Genomic DNA, 20,787 nt, shown 5'->3' on the forward strand with positions numbered 1-20,787 from the left:
AGAATCAGGTTTTGTGTTGTCTGCCTAGCAGCCTACACTGTCTGCTGAATTTCAAGATGTATGTTTTTTCCCCCAGCTAATTTATTCAAGGGACCTACAATTCTTGACTGCCGTACAGCTGTTTCACACACTTGTCCTTTTCTACATGTTGAACTGTGCCTTGAGACAGAATATCATTTGCAGCTCCTTCATAATGACGGTTACTTTAGAATTTTTTTAAACACCAGCTCAAAACTATATTCTAGAGATCTTTAACCATCTTTACTGCTTTGCATCCATATGTAATTTCAGTTACAGTGGAAAACCCTACTGAAGCCCTAGACACACAGATGAAGAAGGCAGCACGATACATGCATTGTCATAGTAAAACATGTAAGTGTCCCACTAAAATCCAACTTATTGTTCTTCATAAATTCAGAGCATGACAAAAACCATGGAAAAAAAAAAAAGACTCCAAAACAAACAGTGGGAGCGCTGTTACACATTCCCCAGAGTGCAAAAGTAGCGTTAGACTTCAAAAGGCACTAAGATCGGGCCTGCCGAGCAGTTTTAATTTAAGCTCTCCCCTTCTGCAGATCCGCAGCAACGTAGAACAAGTCTGCAGCTTCGCTTTTAACCCCTAAACCCAAGCCATGTCAGACAGCAGGTTGACTTAACTTTGAGTGCTCCTCCTTTTCCCTGGCTGAACAATACAGCAGGGCTCCGCTCCCTTCCCGGGGTGGGTGACTTGCCTGGAATTACACGCGAACATCTGCAAGCCCTAAGGCTGGACTTTACTTCCCGAGCGCGGAGGGCGGCGGGAGCCGCGCCGCCTACCTTGGCCACCCAGCTGAACAATGGTGACATCCTAGGGGCTCCGGCGCGGCGATCCCCGGCTCCGGCCGCTCCTCTGCGCCTCTCCCGCCCGCCGCTCCCGCCGCCTCATGCGCCGGGAGGGCCGGGCCCGCGCGGATCCCGAGCTGTCCCCGCCGGAGCCCTGCGCGCCGGGACACTGCCCGTGGCGGCGCCGGCTGAGCCGCGGGGCTGCGGGGCGGGAAGGGAAGGGAAAGGAAGGGCCGCGGCCGCGTCCCGCCCCCGCCGCGCTCCGCCTCCGGAGGGGCTCCCCGCGCCCGGGCCGCGGCCGCCCGATCCCGGCGGCGGGAAGGGAGCGGGCTCGGCGAGGGAGCGGGCTCGCCCTGCGGCAGCGCGCCCGGCAACGCAGGCAACCGCCGGCCGCCACCGCGCGCTGCCTGGCCGCGTAGTGCAGCGCTGACCGCGGGATTCCTAACTAAAACTTTCCGGGAACATCCCGACATCGAAGCCATTCCTGAAATTAAAGGATCGAGCGAAAATCATCTGTTTGAAACCACTGTGAAATGCTACACTTCCAGTCTGTCTTGCCATTCGTGTTAGCTAATGGCATTTGACATCACACGCTAGCAGCTCAACTTCCAGAAATCAGACTGTCGTGGAAGGCCAGGCAGTAGTGTAGGTGTTCCCGGCAGGTCCAAGGATGTTACTTGTCACTCAGCCAGGAATGCTCATTCCCGTCGTTGCTCCGGCTGAGCTGGCTGTGAATATCCTCCTCTCCTACTCAGTGGCTGTAGGGCTGCCCAAGACAACTGTTTTTCCTGAGTTTGGAGGAAGGGCACAGAACCAGAAAAGGAAAAAAAGGCTTGGAGTTCACAGGAAATAATCCACTAGGCTCAAAACAAAAAGCCCTTTATTTTCCACCACCTCAGAAACAACATGAAAAACTAGATTTGCACAATCATAACAGAAAAGCATAGGGGTCTGCTATGCACTTCTCAATAAAATTCAACTGGTCCACATTAGATGATGAAGCGCCAAATTCAACTCTTCTTTTTGCCCAAAGACACTCTCACTGAGACAGCTACCCCACTGTGAGAGTGCCCTGCACATGCTTGCACTTGCACACTTATGGCCAATGGAATGATCTCCACGTCAGAGCCGACACTGCTCCAGTTGTCTGAGTTATTAAATGAAAACAGGAGGGGAAGGTTGACATCCACGCACATGGGCTGGGGAGAAGCAGAGCCAATCTCACAGCTCTCTGAGGCAGAAAATGAGTATTTTTGGCCCCTGCCCCAGACTGCATGACCCTGCAGCCCTGGGTTTGGTTCACGCAAGGCAAACAAGGGAGCAGCAGCCAGAGAGCTCTGTCACCTCCTAACTGGCGCTGGTGAGTGCCCGAGCACTGCTGCATCTCTGCAATGGGCCACAGACAGATGAGAGGGCAACACAAAGGCAATTCAGTTTCTGAAATGAAAACCTTAGCAAATGCATTTCAGATCTTCATAAAAGGAGAATGGAGTTCCATTTTCTAATACTACTACACATTAGAGATAATTCACAAGGATGGCCAATGGATCTCTCTGTGATTATGATAGTGGCCAGGGACATTTTGATTGTACAGATGCTCTTAGCCATAAGCCAAATAAGTCACTAAATATGACTGATCCCCCTTCTGGTAGCAGTCTCTAAAGGCTTACTGGCATGATAGAGGGAGAAATTTTCACTGCTGCTACTACTGTTCATGATGTACAGAGCACAAACATGAAAAAATAACATATGTTCTCAGAGCCTTAAACTCAGAACCTGACAAGAACTCTACTTTTATTTCATAAAGTAACTGAGGGCATGAGCAAGCAAGGCAGAATGCTCCTCCTCATTATGTGCTGCTCATAGTTGTACAGCATAACCGCTATATTTGATGGCAGCATGAGAGTCTCAAGAGTCTCATTTCTCTCACGCTGAGTGTGAACAATATTACTTCTAAATAATTATTTCTTCCCCTTTCTCTGAGGAGATCCTGCCAGCTTGGGAGTTTTTCCAGCTCCCCCTTCCTGACTGACATCTTTATACAATTTTAAACTAACAATACATACACCTGCCCAAGAGTCCACATTAAACTGATGTCAGTCAGGATATCTGGCTTCTCACCCTGTCCGCAACTGGCTCAAACAGCCATTTCCAGTGTGTCACTTCACACTACTTTACTTTGAAACCTGTTGCATGTAGTTGTTATAGTGACATTTGTATTTCAAATGCACCCTGAAAACTTACACATGCTTCTATAGGATTGGGTAGAAGAGTGATCTTGTGGTGAAGATACTGAATTAGGAGATAACAATGAATGAATTCCAGTTTCTGCTGTTAACACGACTTTCAGGCATGCTACATAACTGCTCTCTCTGCTTTAATTAATCTGTTAAAAAAAAGATGATAGATGCTGGCCTTGAAGGAAGGAGAAGTGGGCACACTTTGGCATTTGGGAAACAGCTGGAAGTGAGGCTTAAGTGTTCAGCTATAAAAACCTTTAGTAATGCATTAAATTCTTCTGTATAAATGAAAAGGTCACTCTGTTGCTTACCTTCCAAAAAAGATGCATTTAGAAATGTAGTGGAAACAATACTGAGTTAATTTTTCAGAATGCTCAAATTTCTAAAAAGAGAACTTCTGTATTTTAGTATTTTAAGTTTGGCTTGTGTAGATAACTGTCTCTCCAAAAACACTACATACCCATTTTGGGGAAATGGAAAAATTCAGGGTCAGGGAATAACATCTGTATTGCATAAATAGTAAGTAGCACTTGACACCATCTTATCCAAGTCTATGATCTCTTAAAAATCAAAACAAACCCCTCAGTCCTATAAGCTGTTTCATGTTATTATGGAAAGTATTAGCAAGATATTTGTGGCTGTTTTTAAAATAGCAACAATTAAAATACTTCAAAAGAGCTTCCATCATCAGAAAGGTGATCTTTCTGTTCTACAGATGTCCTATATAAATTTACACAAATACCCCCATGATTTTTTCTCCAACAAAGTTTTCTCCATTTAAAGAAGCCATCAGGAGAATGAAAGAGATAAAAAGAGAAGGGAGACATAAGGAAATATTAAGAAAGGAAGGTGCAGTTGACCTTTCAACTCAAAAGAGGAGTATTCCTGACTAATTTTCCTCTAATTTCAGTTTCTCTAGGTTTAATGACCATAAATATCTTTGTGAATCTTCACAGTGTGTCATCACTGAATGTTGTCTCACAAGAACTTGCACTAAGGGTATAGCCTCAACTGTGGTATCTGAGAACTGGCCGCTCCTGTTGCTCTAGTGTTACCACTAGTGGAGATTTTAAAGGAGATCCCATTCCCATTGAAAGTTTTTTCTTCTGAATGGTACTTAAACATACTTTGGCAGTTATTCTTGTCATGAATTATCCCTCTGTCCACATTCACTTGCAACTTTCACTTATCTCCTTCCTTCCTGTACGCAAGAAGGTCTTGATAAATTTAGGTGGAAAAAATACATGAAAAAAGTACACCTGCCATTAATTATCACTTTCCAATATTTAGTCTTTGTTTAAAAACACCCGCAATTTTTATCCTTTATCACTTATTTCTCACTGTTCTTTAGGATTTCCCTGAGTACTGTCTCATCCTTTCCCAAAAGTTCCAGGTGTGATGGTTTCTACTTTATAAGAGAAAAAAGAGAAAAAGAAAATAGCTACTTTGAGAGTACTGTTTGTGATGTGAATTCAAAAATGTAATAATGTTTTGGTTCTTAGATGCAGCTGTAATAAATCATACCAAAACAAAGGTGTCTAAGGAAACACCAGACTTCTATGGCACCTTCCCACAATGCAAGATGCAAAAAATTATTTATCTGAATCCATCAATGGAAAAGAGTAATGAATCCTCTGGATTTCATCCTATGCAAAGACTCAATCAAACCTAACTCAGTGGCTTCTGAATAGATACTGTGGTAAAGAAAAGAGTAAGCTTTGTTACTTCTTTTGGCTAAATTATAAGCAAACATTTTTCTCAATACAAAATGAAATATTAATCATAAAACCAATTACTTCACCAAACCAGATCTCCACCAGCCCCCTGATGAAAGACAACAGCAAGATCCAACACCTAACTACAGGCTAGTAGTGGCTGTCCCTTTGAATTAAAGTGCACAGGAGCCCACTGCCCATGCTAAAGATGAAATCCAGCTTTCACCAAAGCACCTGGGATGACTTTCTTGGTGGTTTCTAGATACTCAGTGGAAACAGAAATTACACAATTTGGATAATCTTCTTAGTACTGTGAGTGAAATTTTCTGGCTATTTGCTAACCAGTAGCAAATATGAAAAATGCTGACATTGGGCTTGTGCCCAGAGATAACTTGCAATTCACTGCCCCTGTGGCAGACAGAAGAGAACAGTTCCTCACCAGACTGCTGGGCACTGATTCAGCACCAGAGTCCTTTAGCTTACATATCATTGTATTTTCCACCACAAGATTTGTAATTGCTAAAATGCTTTGATTCACGTGATATTAGGATTCTCACTCAGGAATGGAAAGTCATGTTGGTGATGTCCTCTTCTCTACCACCACTATCCCTTCTCTCTCCAACAGTGTCAGAGCATAAGAGGGTTACCATGTGCTGAGGCTCAACTGCACCTCAGCAAGAGGACTGAGGGAAAGCAAGATCTGCAAGGGAAAGGTGATCTTACACCTGTAGGAGAGAAGTGTTAGAGCACACGGGCCATGTTGCTCACTCAGCAGACAGTGGAATTGAAGACTTCCTTGGCAAGTCATATCCTAGAGGCAGGGTTACATCAAGTGGAGTGAGGTCATGAGAATTAGAGGATAAAACACCACATAAGGTTGAAGCAGCTTTCCTGATTGGCTGCCATCATCTTCAGATTCTTTCCCATGGGTCTGTTTTGGACCAGAAAGTATTTAGGCATTCTTTTTTTCATTTGAAAAGTTGTATCTAGAGAGAACAGTTTGTGCTTTTCTTATGCCCTGTTAGAAGGCAGTTGTGGGTGACAGCAGATGCTGGGATGATCCGTCAGTTACCTTGAATGGAATGGATAATTTCTTAGTATTTGCTCCAGAAAGTTGAGAGTGGAAGGGTTTTCATGAAATCCTTAGTCAAACAAGGGACTGGAGAAAATACTACTCACAGCATGTGGAACCCATCATCCTGTAAAGGTAACCAAGGCTATACATAATCAGCTTAATGGTTACACAATCTAGCTTTGGGTCCATTGGTGCCCATTCATAAACATTAGGGTCATCTGATGCAAAGAGCACATCTGGACTGAAATCATTGTACCACTTCAAACACTTCTGAAAACATTGATGAGCAAACTTTGGATTGGCAAGCTTTATGCTGGATTGAGGATTTTTTGTCTTCCCCCAGACAGCAAAAGAAAGCTTAAAGCTGTCAGGAACTTTGCCATGGGTTCTGACTAATTCCACTCAAGCATAATCATATGTCTGCATTTGACCAAGATGAAATGTACACTGCCGAATGATCTAATTGTAATCAAATTATCAGATCTCTGTAAATGAGTGGAAAAACACTGCCTGAATCAACAGGTAAGTCCAAGCAAGATTTACAAAGATATCTTGTGAGGAGATAATTTTGATCTGAATAGCTGGATGCAGAAAACCCACAAGGACGATGTGGCAAATGCGCAACAGGGGAAACTCAGAGCACAGAGGGAATTGTCACAAAAAGACATCAGAAGTTCCATACATTTATTCTATTTAGTAATGAGGGTTTTCTGGAAGCTGTGAAATGAGCAGGAAGAGCAGAAAGCAGGTAGAGCAGGCTAGCAAACTGCAGAACCAAATCACAGAGCTCAAAATAAATGGGGTGCTCCCAGTGTGCAATGACAAACACACGTCAAGCCTTTGAGACAATCAGCTAAGTCTTGACTGCAGCTGAAACAGCTGGAAATCTCCTGTTTTTCGTCCTTGTAGGGCAGTAGCTTTTGGTCTTCCCAGCGTCACCAAGCTGAGGGATAACTTAGCTGAGCTGTCCATGCTGAGGTGGCTCTGGGGAGAGGGCAGCAGATGCCACAAGGATGACATACACCTGCACACACACCCTGATACAACCGGATAAACTATAAAATATTACTTATGCAAGACTGCTTATTTTAAAACTCTCCCGGCACTGGGATGCAAAACATGTGAAAATCAAATTGCCATTAATGTCCCCTGGCACTAGACACTTGGCCCTGAAAGGACTTTGCACCCTTTTCTGTCAACTTCCTGCTGCTTCCTTGTGACAAGCACCACGGGTCTCAGGAGAATAATAAACCTCTTAAAGTTTAAAAAACATTTTCAAAATGCAATTAGTTAGAAGTTATACTTAAAGTGCTTGTTGATCTTGAAGCTTATATGATTAACTCAGATGGGAAAAAGACAATTCATTTGAAGATAGGTCACATTTCCTTTGTAAAGAAGCATTACCTCACAGTGGAAAAAATCCTCCAAATTACTAAGCACTTCTACTTCCAATAACAGATAAGTTATAGAGTAAAAAATGTCTAAAAATATTGAGGGAAACCTATGAACAGAACATGACACCTCTTATTTGACTGGTTAAAATCAAAACATAATTATAATTTTATCAATTCCTCATATGCTATGGGAGACATATATATTATGAAAGTCTATTTCCATTACATGGGACTTCATGTTAGTTAGTCCATATTTACTGTAGCCCACTAGAACATTCTAGTAATGAGTAATACAAAAAAAGGAATAATGTATGCATCATTTTACAGTTATAGCCTAGCTCTTTGTTCACATAATTAATTATATATACAAAAATAGTCCCACTGTCCTAGACATATTATTTTGCATACCTCAGCTGCAACAGTAGGAGACATGGGAAGTATACTGAGCTCCACAGAATGGAGAGCTGTGGAAAGTAGCCAGTCTTTTCAGTTCTCCACAATTTACTTAAAAAATCTATTTCTAACAGCACCGACTTCTCATTATTTAATTCAGCCACCATCCCCAAAGCCAGTACACAGATTCAAATGGGCTTATATTGTAGTTCCCTAAAGCAACCCCCATTTCAGTAAACTGAAAAAACTCCAACAATTAAAATAAAACTTTAGGTGTTAACTATTCTACTGACAAACCAAAACATTTCTTGGTTTTCCTGGGAATTGCTTAACAATAAGAACTATCAGTTCAGGTTTATCTCTCAGCAAGTGTAGGGTCCAGAACTTACCTAAAGTCAATGGAGCAATATTGCAGTTCACATATGATAAGAAGCTGAGTGTAAAAGCTATTTATTTGAGAATTGCCCCCACTAAAATCACAGACCAAGTTGTTACTATATTCTTACACATCTTAAGCAGAGATAACAAAAAGAGGAAACAAATACCATATTGTCCTGTTCTTTTCCAGAATCAAGCTGAAGAAATTTTAATGTCTGTAAGGTTGCTCTCATACCCTAAGCCTCTGTGCTTGGGTGCTCTTGGACAAAACCCTGGTGGAAGAACTGTAGCAGCCCGCTGAGAACTACTGCAGCCCCTTGCAGTTCATTAAGAAGTGCACTCAGCTGCCTGCCCAGCCCCTGCTCTGCATCACTTCTCATCACCAGCCTTCCATTTGGTTACAAGCTGCAGCACAGTCCTTCTCTAGGTAGCTCCAGTGTAATGTGAAATTGAGAATACCACTGGAACCTAATAACATAATAATTTGCATGTACAGTAACTTTGTATGGAGCATATAAATCTGCCTTTTTATTAAATTATCTGTGATTTTCACTTTGCTGTGTTGTGCTGTTGATTATATTCCTTCTCAGCTGTCCCGAAAGTGGAAAATTTTATCGCCTATGTTCCCTTGCACACATTTTTAACTGTTTCTAGTCTCTCCCCTTTCTACCCTCTTCTGCAGGCTTATTAACCCATCAAGTGTATTTTCGCCAGTGATGTGGACTCTTTTGCTTTTGTATATTTGGCTAAATCATACTGTCTTTCAATTACAGCAAAAGCCACAAAATGGCAATAAACCATCTTTCAAACCAAGATTCAAACACTGTCTTTACCAATCTGAAAAATCACTTTCCCCATGATACAGCTGGCTTTCCATTCAGAAATTTACAGTTCCAGGTTTCTTTACAAACTACATTCCACATTTAGTTACTTCAAGACAATTCTGTTTTAACTCCTAAAATACACACTGGAAAACATTTGTGAAATATAACACACAACAGAGAGGCTTTTAAAATACAGCAGCAGGATTTGTCCTTATGGCTCTTTTGTGGTTTTGATAAAGCTGCATTGCTTCAAAGGGCTCAGGATGCTCTACTGTAAGTCACTGCTGCACATTTCACCCACATGTGCTGACTGCGCTCCCAGCCCTGTGCCAGAACAATGGAAGCCTCTGCGTGCTGAGTCAGCCTTCCAAAAACCACAGATCCACACAGACCCACACAGCCCCTCACCACAGGCTCTGTTAACCATATTGTCACCAAGAAGGGGAGAGAGCGGCAGCATTTCATGTAAGACTCATCAAATTTGGAAATGTGTACATATTTTCAGGAATAAAGTCTGAAATATTAGTTGACATGCAATACACTATTGAAATACATAAATAAATACATAACTAATCATGGGTCAGTTTTGCCATTTCCTCCTTTCTGGGTATTCGTAGTAGCAACAGGGAACTCTAGCATTCCAGGAGAAACCTGCACAAAGCTGGATAGATGGGCTAGAAAGTTGAATTCTTCATTGAAGTGATCTGGTAAGTTCAGATACCGCTACAACTTGCAAGTCTGAGCTCACATATTTGAATAATTTTTAAGTCTTAACTCACATATCTGAATGTATTCACTGGTGCAAAGACTCAAATGGATAAGGGAACCTCAGAAGTCATCTGAGCAGGTCTTTTAGAATCATAGAATCAATTTAGGTTGCAAAAGACCTGTAAGATCATCAAGTCCAAGCACTAACTCAGCACTACCATATTCACAACTAAACCATATCTTCAAGTGTCACATGCGCACATTTTTGAATGCTTCCAGGGATGGTGATTTTACCACTTCCCTGAGCAGCCTGATCCAATACCTGAGAACCCAATTACTGAGGATTTTTCTTCCTAATATCCAGTTTAAGCCTTCCCTGGTGCAACTGAAGTCACTTCCTCTCATCCTGTCACTTGCTACCTGGGAAAAGTGGCTGATGCCCACCTTACTACAACCTCCTCTCAGACTGTTGCAAAGAGTGATCCAGTCTCCCCTGAGCCTTCTCCAGGCCAAACAATCCCAGCTCCCTCAGCTGCTCCTCATAAGCTTTGTGCTCCAGATCTTTCACAGCTCCCTTGCCCTTCTCTGGCCCAGCCCCTCAATGTCTTTCCAGTTGTGAGGAGCCCAGAACTGAACACAGGACTCAAGGTGTGCCTCACCAGTGCTGAGTCCTGGTCCTGCTGGCCACACTACTTCTGGCACAGGCCCGCATGCCATTGGCCTTTTTGGCCACCTGGGTACACCCTGGCTCATGCTCAGCCAGCTGTGGCCACATTCCAGCCCAGTCCATAGCATTGCCTGGGATTGCTGTGACCCAAGTGTAGGATCCAGCACTTTGCCTCTTGCAAACTGGCCTTGCCTTATTTATCCAGCCTGTCCAGATCCCATTGCAGAACCTTTGTGCCCTTCAGCAGATCAACATTCCCACTCACTTTGGTCTCATCTGTGAATTTACTGAGGGTGCCCTCGATCCCTTTGTCCAGATCATTGATAAAGATAATGAACAGAACATTTCATCCAGGGTATATTAAATTCTCAAGTGTCCCATTGCTTTCAATTATCATTTATTAGTTGAATGAAGGCTCGTTTTAATCAATCTTTCTGGCTTTTTCTCTTATGCAAAGTGCTGCAATATTCAGTCAAACAACAAGAACTTAATAAGAATCAAGTATTACTTTCTCTCACTGTAGATCCACGTAATCCCCATACAAGTGCTTTGAATTTGCTCACAACGAAAGACAAAAACCCATAAGTGTAATTCAGCAGATGTTTCAAGCTGGCATCAAGACTTCCAGAACAGGCTGACATGCCTGTGCAAACGTGTGTACTTGCAGTCAGATCACTGAGGGTTATCTGGCTAAGGAAAATTTGTCACATATCTAGGTTTTATATGACTTGCTGGAAGTACGTTGTCTCAACATGTGCAAAGAGGTTTATCTTGAGACCTTGACAGTTTCTGTTCTGTAACTTAAACAAGAAACGCAATCAGAAATCTGTGTTTTGTTTATTTGAGGTTCCTGGGAAATCTTCTGACTCTTCTAAATCTAGCATGCTTATGGGTACTCTATTAAACACAAAAACTGAAAGACAAGGAAAAAAAAAGACAACTCCATTCTAAAGAAAAAACTTGAATCATGTCTTTTGCAATACATGAACTCCCTGCAGAAACGCCACTGAAAAACCTCCTCCCAGTAAAGAGGAAGCCTACATACAGGCAATGCATGCACTCTGAGATGTAAAAGCTATTCATTTGAGAATTGCCCCCACTTAAATCACAGAGCAAGTTGCTACTATACCTTTATGTGTCTTAAGGATGTATCTTAAGTATGTTAATAACATACATGTAAAGAATATCCAGAAGTCCTGCAAGTTTCTAGAATATAAACTTTTGTCTTTGCACACATAAAAACTTTATTCTAGCAAGCTCCTAACATGATCAAGAGCTAATGGTTTCACATCTATCAGATATTCTGCTGAGGGGAGCTGAAACATCCAAGAACAGTGGCTGATGTCAAACACTAACCAATGTTAGTGAAATTTAACACACAAGAATGAACTCCAGAAACTGCATTATTTCTGTTCCACAAACTTTACATAGTGCTGCTTCTTGTTATGTAGTAAAATGCAAACTCATTCCAATATTTTTAGAGGCATTGCAAAAATATTGAAAAAACACCCCAATGAAAAACAAAAAATCCAAAAACCCACTAGGAGAACCCAAACAGAACTTCAGTAGGACAATTTGGCAAAAAAAGTAAAATGGAAATTACACTACTGAAACTTCCCAACTGAAAACCCACCAGCATCTTTCAACTGATTTCTACCAGTTTTAGATTAAGCCTTCAGTATCTCCACGGTAAGATGAGCAATTCTCCTGCTAGTGGAAAGCAGAAGAGGTGAAAACTGTCACAGCAATCGCAGGATCTTACATTTGCTCGGGACAGCCACTAAGTGGCACTTAAACACCTCATCTTAAACCCTGATGAAACTGCAAACTTGTGAAGGGATAGGAGGGACAAAAGGAGTTATGTGCTCTGGGGAATAATCCCTTTCAAGAACAATGAAGTTCTCTTCCTGCAATTAGAAAGGCTTCCTACCGGCCTGGCTACGAATGCTGGTCAGGAACAGTAGAGGAGCTGTACAGACCTCCACAGCAGCAGAGATACTGCAGAGAGCTCCTCAGAAGCAACTGCTTTCTCTTCTAAGTCCCAGTCCTGATTTGGGAATCAGTGCCTCGTTCCAGTGTGTCAGCACCCATTACTGTGTCGCTTTGAAATCTGCATTAAGTCAGGAAACCTGAAGTGCCTCATCGCTGCTGGACAGCTGGTCCAACAAAGGCAATCCTAACATGATAACTCCTAGAAATGCCTCTGAATTCAGCTGCAGTGAGAGACCCCTGAAGGTACCAACACTATTTGTACTAGGAGATGCACATTTAGAACATGGTCTTTGTAGTCTGCAGAGAATTAAAAGTGATGAACGGGGTGTTGCTCTTCTTAAAACTTTAGTAAATTATTGCTACATAGACATATGGCATACTTGTATTTGAAATTTTAACTAAGGAAAGAAACCTAAGTTTTGTAATAGTGCTGTTGAATCAACCATGTTAATCATCCTCAATATATTCTTGTATTTGAATTACAATTTTTCTTGTTCGGTTTTAAAAGTATTTCTGTTTTATTAAAAATCTTTCTAAATGAATTAATTATAGGTATTAGAAACCTTCTTTTTCTATGTGAACAACATAATTGTCATTGAAAAAAATCCAGGGCTAAAACCAAGCTGAATGATACGTTGTGTATTATAGGTGCTAACCAAGCAAGTATCTACAAGCATGTTCAAAGTCTTGCTGCAAGTATATCCATTGCCTTCAAAGGACTTATACAGAACTCAGCCTCAAAGACTCAGAAATAAGATTTATGTACAATTTGCTTTCTGACTCTCAAAAAACCACCTCCATTTCAGTTAGCCACAGGTTTAGATGCAAATACACCACCAGATATTCAGTGCAAGCTCTGCTTTACACCTTTGTGCTGAACATAGCTTCCAAAAATCTCAAATGAGGAGTTATAAAACCTAGCTTTTATTCCCTCTTCCTGTACAAGTACTTCACATTGTAAGTAGAAACATAGCATATAAGGAACAAAGTAACACAATAAACCACATAATGATTACTAGAAATACAATTTTGAAGCACATTCTGCCTGTGTGAAGCTAGTTTTGTGGGGGTCTTTTAAAGAAGCTTGCACATGAAAAGTGTCCAATTAGTTATGCAGAAGGACCAAACTTAATCCAATGCAAGAAGAATCATCATCAGTGAAGCACTTTTTATGACTAGCAATAGATTTCAATTACTGTCACTCTGGAAAAAGTGGGGGGAGGGTGGGAAAGAAAGGGGAAGTCCACTAGCAGCTTCATACAAAGGACAAACCAAGTATAAGCTGGCATTATCCACTCAATCCTTGTATCAGATCCTCCATGATCAACCTTTAGGGCAAACACACATATCCATTTAAGCCTGTATTTGTCCAGTCACACAAATCATTCTTTAGGAAAATATTTCCCACAGCCCTTCCCATAACTTGACATCCACAGAGAGGGTAAAAAAAACAGAAATAGAGAACAACTGTGTCTACACCAGGCAAGGGAAAGCACTGATTTTACGACAATGATTTTCTACCATTATTCACTTTGACATATGACAGGATGGGAGATTGTGCTGCTAAAGTAAATACAGCAGTTATATATGCCTCCTCTGCTTTGGTTTTCTGCTCCACTACAGCCAAAGAGCCCCCATCTGATGACCTTGAGGGCACAGCATAAATGTCAGCCCGGGAAAGGCAAAACTCTAAATGAAAAGCCAACTGCATGGAAACATAAGGAGCTATTTCAGGAAGATGATTTACTCAGTATCAAAATTTATGACTTGGCATCCTCATATTTGAATGTGGATAGCTTGCATTTTAAAATCTGAAAAGAAGAAAATACAACTGCCTGAACATGAATGTCCATGTTTAAGTAGCTCCAAGTGAGCTAAAGCCCAAGCTTCCTAATGAAACTTGCAAAGCAAATTAAAAAGGAGGTTTTGGTTTTATTAGTCTTGAGGAAAGATAACTGGTATCAACCAGATAGGAGCCAGAACCACTCTTGAGTCTGTCTGCAGAGACTGTACTAACCTACATGACAGATACAGACTTTGCTTATTCATGTATTTGACAAAAATTACCTTCTCAGTTATGTATTGTGCATCACAACAACTAACACCGTTTAGGGTAAGACTGATTTTTAAAATAAAAACTGTTATTTTCAAAGCACTTTCCCCCCCTCTCTACTTTCTGGCTTTAAATTGCATACAACTACCATTGCACCAAGTATCAACAAAATTAATTTAAGAACTTCACAACTGTGCATACATTTTAAGAGTGTTGAGTAGTTAAACAAAAAATAAAAACCATCCAGTGAGTCTAGATTATGAAAATTTTATAAAAATAAAAACCATCTAGTGAGTCTAGATTAGACTTTCTGGCTTGAGTTCAGAGATCAACAAAACAGCATTCAAACTTCCAAACTACTTCTAGTCTTAACTTCAGTAAGCCTCAGCAGTGGATAACTCAGAAAATACACTGGAGCTCCTTCATCATTAAGTATTTCTTTATATAGTAGTGTGTATGCAGCTTATATTCAATATTGCTACAAATCAAACAATATTTTCTGAGCTCTTAATGCTGTATACACAATTTTTATTTCCACACTCCTCCTGTTTCTCAATCAGAACTTTTCCATGGGCACAAGTCTCTCAGTTTGGTTTGGGATTTTTGATTTGATTTTTGATTTTTGATCACTGTCTGCTTGCTGGGTGTTTGTTTGAAGTGGTAGCACTGATGAGGCTGCAAGGCAATGAGGGACCCATTCACTTCGTTTGTGTCTTGCATCCAACACCCTCGCAGAAATCAGACTACTATACCACAGTACGGTGAGCTGGATAACTTTGTTGCTAAATATTTTGTTATTGTTACAAGTTGTGAAGCTGAGGACTTTTAAAATGATTAGTCTTTAGGCAATATTGGATAGTCAGTTTCCCAATTGAAGACCACCCACCCTGTAATGTTTGTCTTTTTAGAGCAAGGCTACTTTGGACTCATTAGGCAAGTATGCAGTGATTTCTTCTCACACATGACTAGCATGACAGATTTCAATGTCAGTGACAGTTTCAGAGAATATTCTGAGTTGGGAAGGACCCACAAGGATCACCAGGTGCAGCTATTCAGTGAATGGCCCATATGGGGATTGACTCCACAACCTTGGTGTTACAAGCACTGTGCTCCAAACACGGTGGCTCTGTGTGCAGAGGCCAAAGAAGCCTGCAAGTGTCCCTGCACCTCCATCCTCACAGTCTTACTTTTAAGATCTATGTCATCCTACAAAGAAAGAACAATAGGTTTCTGCTCCACAGCCCAATCCCTTTGGAGTACTCCTGGTGTGACACTCTCTTTCCCTCACCTGCTTATGAAAGCCTTGTCCCAAAACATTTTATTTATAAAATTATTTATTTATAAAATTTATGTCTACTTGAAATTTGACAAAAAACATTATGGTGATCTAGCAAGGTGCACCAAATGGGTTTTGGAGAAAAATGAAATTAATTTCTTTTACCTTAGCCCCCAAAGCAGCTCAACACAGAGCTGGACAAACATTAGTACCACCACAAGGGAAAACACCAAGGAAGAACATCAAGGGATGGATCAGAAGAGAAAAGAATAACAGAACTGCCTTTTTTTTGACAGAGGACAGCTATAAAATCTCCTCAGTGTACCATCACAGATTATACTTGAACTAAAACCCCACAGCAGTTTAAGACTGAATGAATTGGGGATCTGAGGTCAGGCTCTAGGTGGCTATGCCCTGACTCTCACACAGTGCACATGAAACTGTTCTGTGATCATGTTAGGATGCTGATTTCATTGAAACTTTATCACTTTTCCTTTGGAATATTCAAATTACTCTGAAACATACCACTGAGTGATACCACAGTATAAAGAATAGGGAGAAAGGTGGGAATGTGCAAATCAGCAAACAAAGGATTACAAGGCCACAAAAAGCTGACTAACTTGGTTAAGATGTTAAGAGTGAGCTTCTTTTTGGAGATATGTACAGAAGCTCTTCTCTGTGTGAACAGGAGCTTTTAAAGAAAACTCTTCTACAGATATGGAGGATGCTTAGATATTCATGGCTCCAGTTACCTGTGCTGGACATCATAGGCCATAAATAAGACAAAAAGAGTGGTTAGTAATCAGATGAGAGGCCATCATAAATCCACTAATTGTGTTTTTGCCTCAGTTCTACTGTTTTGTATTTCTGCTATAATCTCCACCAGGAAAATTGAAGGAACAACTTTTCCTTGGTCCTTAATAGCCTTGAACAATAAATAGCTTTGGCATGAACTCTTACCCTAAAATCAAGTGCATGTAACATCATAAGTAGAACACAGCTACTTTCAATATTATTTAAGTTGAAAAATACATGAAAAATGCCATCTGATGCAGTTTACTATACAGTTAACTATTAGATTAAGATATGAAATCACAAGAATATATAATTTTTATGTTGCTGCTGCCGTAAGAGAGGGAATAGGCAACTCTTTTTGCAAACCTTGTGATTAATTTCATCTTCCTTGCTCAGACATTAACTGTAATTCAGCAGCACTGATATTGCACAAATTACTTCCTCCACATGGCAATCACGAAAAGTTTAGGGAAATCCCACAATATTTTTTTATAAAATGAGAGTGAACACATGAGCACTTAGCTGATGCAGCATGTCACAAAGTCACTCAAAGATTTGACAAGAGCCCCATAAAGGCTTGGAATAATGCTGCTAGGGACCGGGTCACTGGCCACTGAAGGTCCCTGACGAAATAGCTCACATACACAGATTGTTCAAACAGATCCCAGGATAGAACTGGTGTCATCACACTCACGCTCAAGAAGCCTGTAAAGCTTGATTAATTGTGAGAGTACTGAGAGCACAGCTGGTTGGTTGCATTTTACAGGATATTCTGCTAGGATTTACACAGCTAAACTTTGACCTACTTTATAAACTGGACTGTGTATGTGCACATCACAATTATGTATTGGATTTTTCATTTGTTCTGCTGCATTTTTTTTTCTCCTTCTGTATTTTACATTTTCTTCAGTTAGTATTTGGGAGACAGAAGAGATGTCCTAAATTGAAAAGTAGTGCTAGCACTTTTCAATTACACAGATTCAATCAAAACCCCCAAAGATGCATAAGGAGGCAAAAAACAGCCGTATTAAGTTCTCACTTGCACTGACATTGGTCCAGTTACTTAATTTTGTTTCAGTGTTTTATGTTTTTTGCAAAAGAAGAACCATGTTTTAATCTCCCTTGACTCATCAGGCAGTAAAATACAGAAAAAAAAATCACCTCTACCTTTAAAATGATGTTCCCTGAATTCTTTTAAGAAAGGGAATGGTGCTATTAAAAATAGATACTTAGGGAGGCTATACCTTAAAGTCCAAAGTAAAAACAAGTTGTGTAAGAACAGACAGCCATGAAGCCAAGCCTTACAACAACTGCTTAGGAGTTCACTGGGTCCCTGCCATTCCTTTTATAGATGAATAATGTGAAGTTCAGCTCTGTGCAGCCTCACAGAGAGCTAAGTGTTGATTATCTGAAACCAGCTTCTTCAGCACATAATCAGATCATAAACAACATGTAACAGAGTGCTGCATTCCAGGTAAGACAGCATGATCTACTTAAGTGCATAAGCTATTTTAACTCATGAAAGTAGGTGAAGGTTGTTTAAAAGCAAAATAACTGTTAAAGCAATGGGTGAACAAAAACCCGAAGACCTCAGACAACAGAAGGCATCACAGTTGTAACTAAAAAGCTCCGCAAGAGGCCCAGGTGCTGCATTTCAAGAAGTTCCTCAGTGCAAGGAGATGGGTTCTATCTGTGTTTGCCTTGGGGCAGATTTGGCACAGGTGAAGTCAATCAGCAGGCCCAGGTTTCCAGCAGGTGTCCCAGTCTGCTGCAACCACACAGACACTGCAAATCTCACAGTGACACCCTACAGCTGCCTGGGCCAAAAGCTGCCCCTGACTGATGACACCACAGAGAAGATTCAGAAGCATCACACAGACTTGTGCATCTCCTGTGCAGCTGTGATCCTGTTTAAATCACAGGCAATATTTTTCTATTAAGCAGAGAAGTTCTACCCAGTGTTTTGCCATCACAGCATTAACTGCTCTGGTAAACACAAGCATATATTACAGGCTGTTATGACAACTTGTGCACAGACTCTTGGGGACCAAAAAAAACCCTAACCCACACAAAAAAAAACCACCAGTACAAAATGTAACCCTTTAAAAATCTGACCTGAACTTTTTACCTTTCTTCATACTCCAGTTCTCCATTAGTAATGTCACAGAAATATTTTCCTTGCAAGACATCAGGCTCAAGTTTCTAGGCTTTCCCTCAAATTCTCTAAACCTCCAGTTCATATCACAAAATAAAACAGGGGAAACTTTCAAGCCTTCTGAGCATCTGCCTCACTAAAAAATAAACTAAAAAATGACAGTGTTGTCTGCCAATTTCTGCTCCACATACAGGAATTTATTTTACCCTGTGATCAGAAAGAATAGGTGGATGATGCACTCTCTAGACAGCTCAGAGTAGCCTCACACTGGCATACCCTGGTCCTGATGAGGATCTTCAACCACTCAAATATCTGCTGTAGGAAAAACACAGCAGGGCATAGTCAATCCAGCCAGTTTCCAGAGAGCCTCGATAAGAATTTGCCAGCCCAAGACAGAGACATAATGAGGAAAGCTGAAGTCGACCTGGAATTGAATCTAGCAAAGTCTTTATAGCTATGTAGGTGACAGAAGACAGGCTTGGGAAAATGTGAGCCTGCTGCTGAATGGAGCACAGGACATGGGAAAAGGCTGAGATACTGAATGTCCTCTTTGACTCAGACCTCTGTCAAACCATTAAATTTAGAACTGTTAATCTGCATTTACAATAAATATAAAAGTAATAATAAAGGACAGCACAACCTTAACTTGCCTTAAATCTAAACTAACTCAGAGCATGAGTCAGATAAACTAGTGACCCATGTTCTAGTTGCCAGCCCAAACATCCATCAAGTAAGATTAAATATACCTAAGTAAAACAAATTATTTGATACACCAAAGAAGGATCAACATAATGACATCTGGAATTACTTTTCCAAGCTGAAAATAAGAACAGCAATTACTCATCCTCTGTAATGTTTTGGGTACTTTGCATCTGCTGGAGGGGGAATCGCTGCTACAGTATGCCCTTAGCCTCACATTATTTATCTCTTTCATTTATTGGAGGGAATGATGTGATAAAACAGGGCTTCATACAGAAGGAAAGCTGGGGAGAATGAGCTCAGGAAGGAATGGCACACCTCACCTGCAGCTCCAAACAGTTTAGAACTAGCACATCTCAAATGTAGGACTCAATTGCCAATAATTTTTAAAGCATATAGTTTTCAACAACAGTGAATAGCATCACACTTCTGTAGTACATAAGCAAATGTCAGACCAGAGGCCACTGGGGGGACTCAGAGGGTGGAGCATGAATGGTTTCATTGCACTCCTACAGTAGGCAAGCACTCTCACCAAGGTGTTCAGCAAGGCTGTGTTCTTATCCTGAAGGGACTATTCTGCCAACAGATTTAGGGGAGATTTAATTTTTCCCCATCTTCCCCCACCATTACTCATCTGACCTATAAGTAGCCTTCATAAGCTCCCTGCAGGCAATGTAATTGAATCCAGCTCCATTCCTGAGCACCTACAAAGAATATTCATTAATGCTTCAGCCCCACCCTCAGGCAGAAATTACTCAATCATGAGGCCACATCAGAACCTCTGCAGAATGAGGGTGTAAGGATAAGGAACTCCACTATCTGTAACTAGTGGAAACTTACTGAAGTTATATATGAAGGAAGAAACACTGCAGATCCCATGTCTGACAAATTGACTTGGAAAGAAGACTCTAATCCATAAGAGAAGCTCTCTCTAGGCATCCTTTAAGCACAAAGTAGAGTGAAATCATCTCCATATTCACATGCTTCTTTTCAAATAATGTCATCTCATCCTTCCCTACTTACCGCTTTCCAGCAGGGAAAGTGAGCCACACATTGCCGCATGGCAACAATTACAGCAGATCCTACAGAGGGAAGACAAAGACCACGATGGGGCACTACCTTTTCTTTCACTGCTACAGAGCAGGATAACAAAGAATTCCTTGCAAACAATCCTGACATTACTTAGTGTTAATTACCTGCCTACAGATTTCTTCTCTGAAGTGGCTATGTTGGAAATGCAGCAACAAGAACCCAAGAGCCTTGTATTCAGGAAAAACATTGCATGGCATTGCATGCACCACCACCAACTCTAGAGCTGAGCTAAATATGACCCAGTAACATTAACAAAACTCTCATATTAAACAGTAAAATAATCCCTCATTAAGAAGATGTATGTTCTTGCTCAATTTTGATCTATAAAGGAGTAAAACTACAGTTAATGGATTGTAATGCTGATGCTAAAAGCCTGACCATTCCTGGATTTCTGTATTTTCTACCATCTCCAGTGCTATGCTTGTCTGCATGACTTCCAAGTTTCTTATCCTCCTCTTAAAGGCTTTAATTGTTTAGTCTTCTACTCAACTGCCTTTGTCTTAACATTC

At 40.9% G+C, this 20,787-nt stretch overlaps 1 protein-coding gene across 12 annotated transcripts in view; it reads right to left on the reverse strand.

Annotated features, from left to right (window-relative positions):
* Positions 1-20,787, reverse strand: part of TBC1D1 (TBC1 domain family member 1) — a 101,725-nt gene that overhangs the window by 70,424 nt on the left and 10,514 nt on the right. Inside the window, exon 1 of one of the 12 annotated variants that reach the window (XM_074541621.1) lies at positions 817-1,044. The exons of the other annotated variants lie outside the window; for them this stretch is intronic. Within the exon in view, the coding sequence (XP_074397722.1) occupies positions 817-846 (30 nt within the window). The 5' untranslated portion in view covers positions 847-1,044. Of the gene's footprint in view, positions 1-816; positions 1,045-20,787 lie in introns of those variants that run through there. 12 annotated transcript variants of the gene reach the window in all.

This window comes from Zonotrichia albicollis, chromosome 5, assembly GCF_047830755.1.
Source record: "Zonotrichia albicollis isolate bZonAlb1 chromosome 5, bZonAlb1.hap1, whole genome shotgun sequence".
Taxonomy (NCBI): domain Eukaryota; kingdom Metazoa; phylum Chordata; class Aves; order Passeriformes; family Passerellidae; genus Zonotrichia; species Zonotrichia albicollis.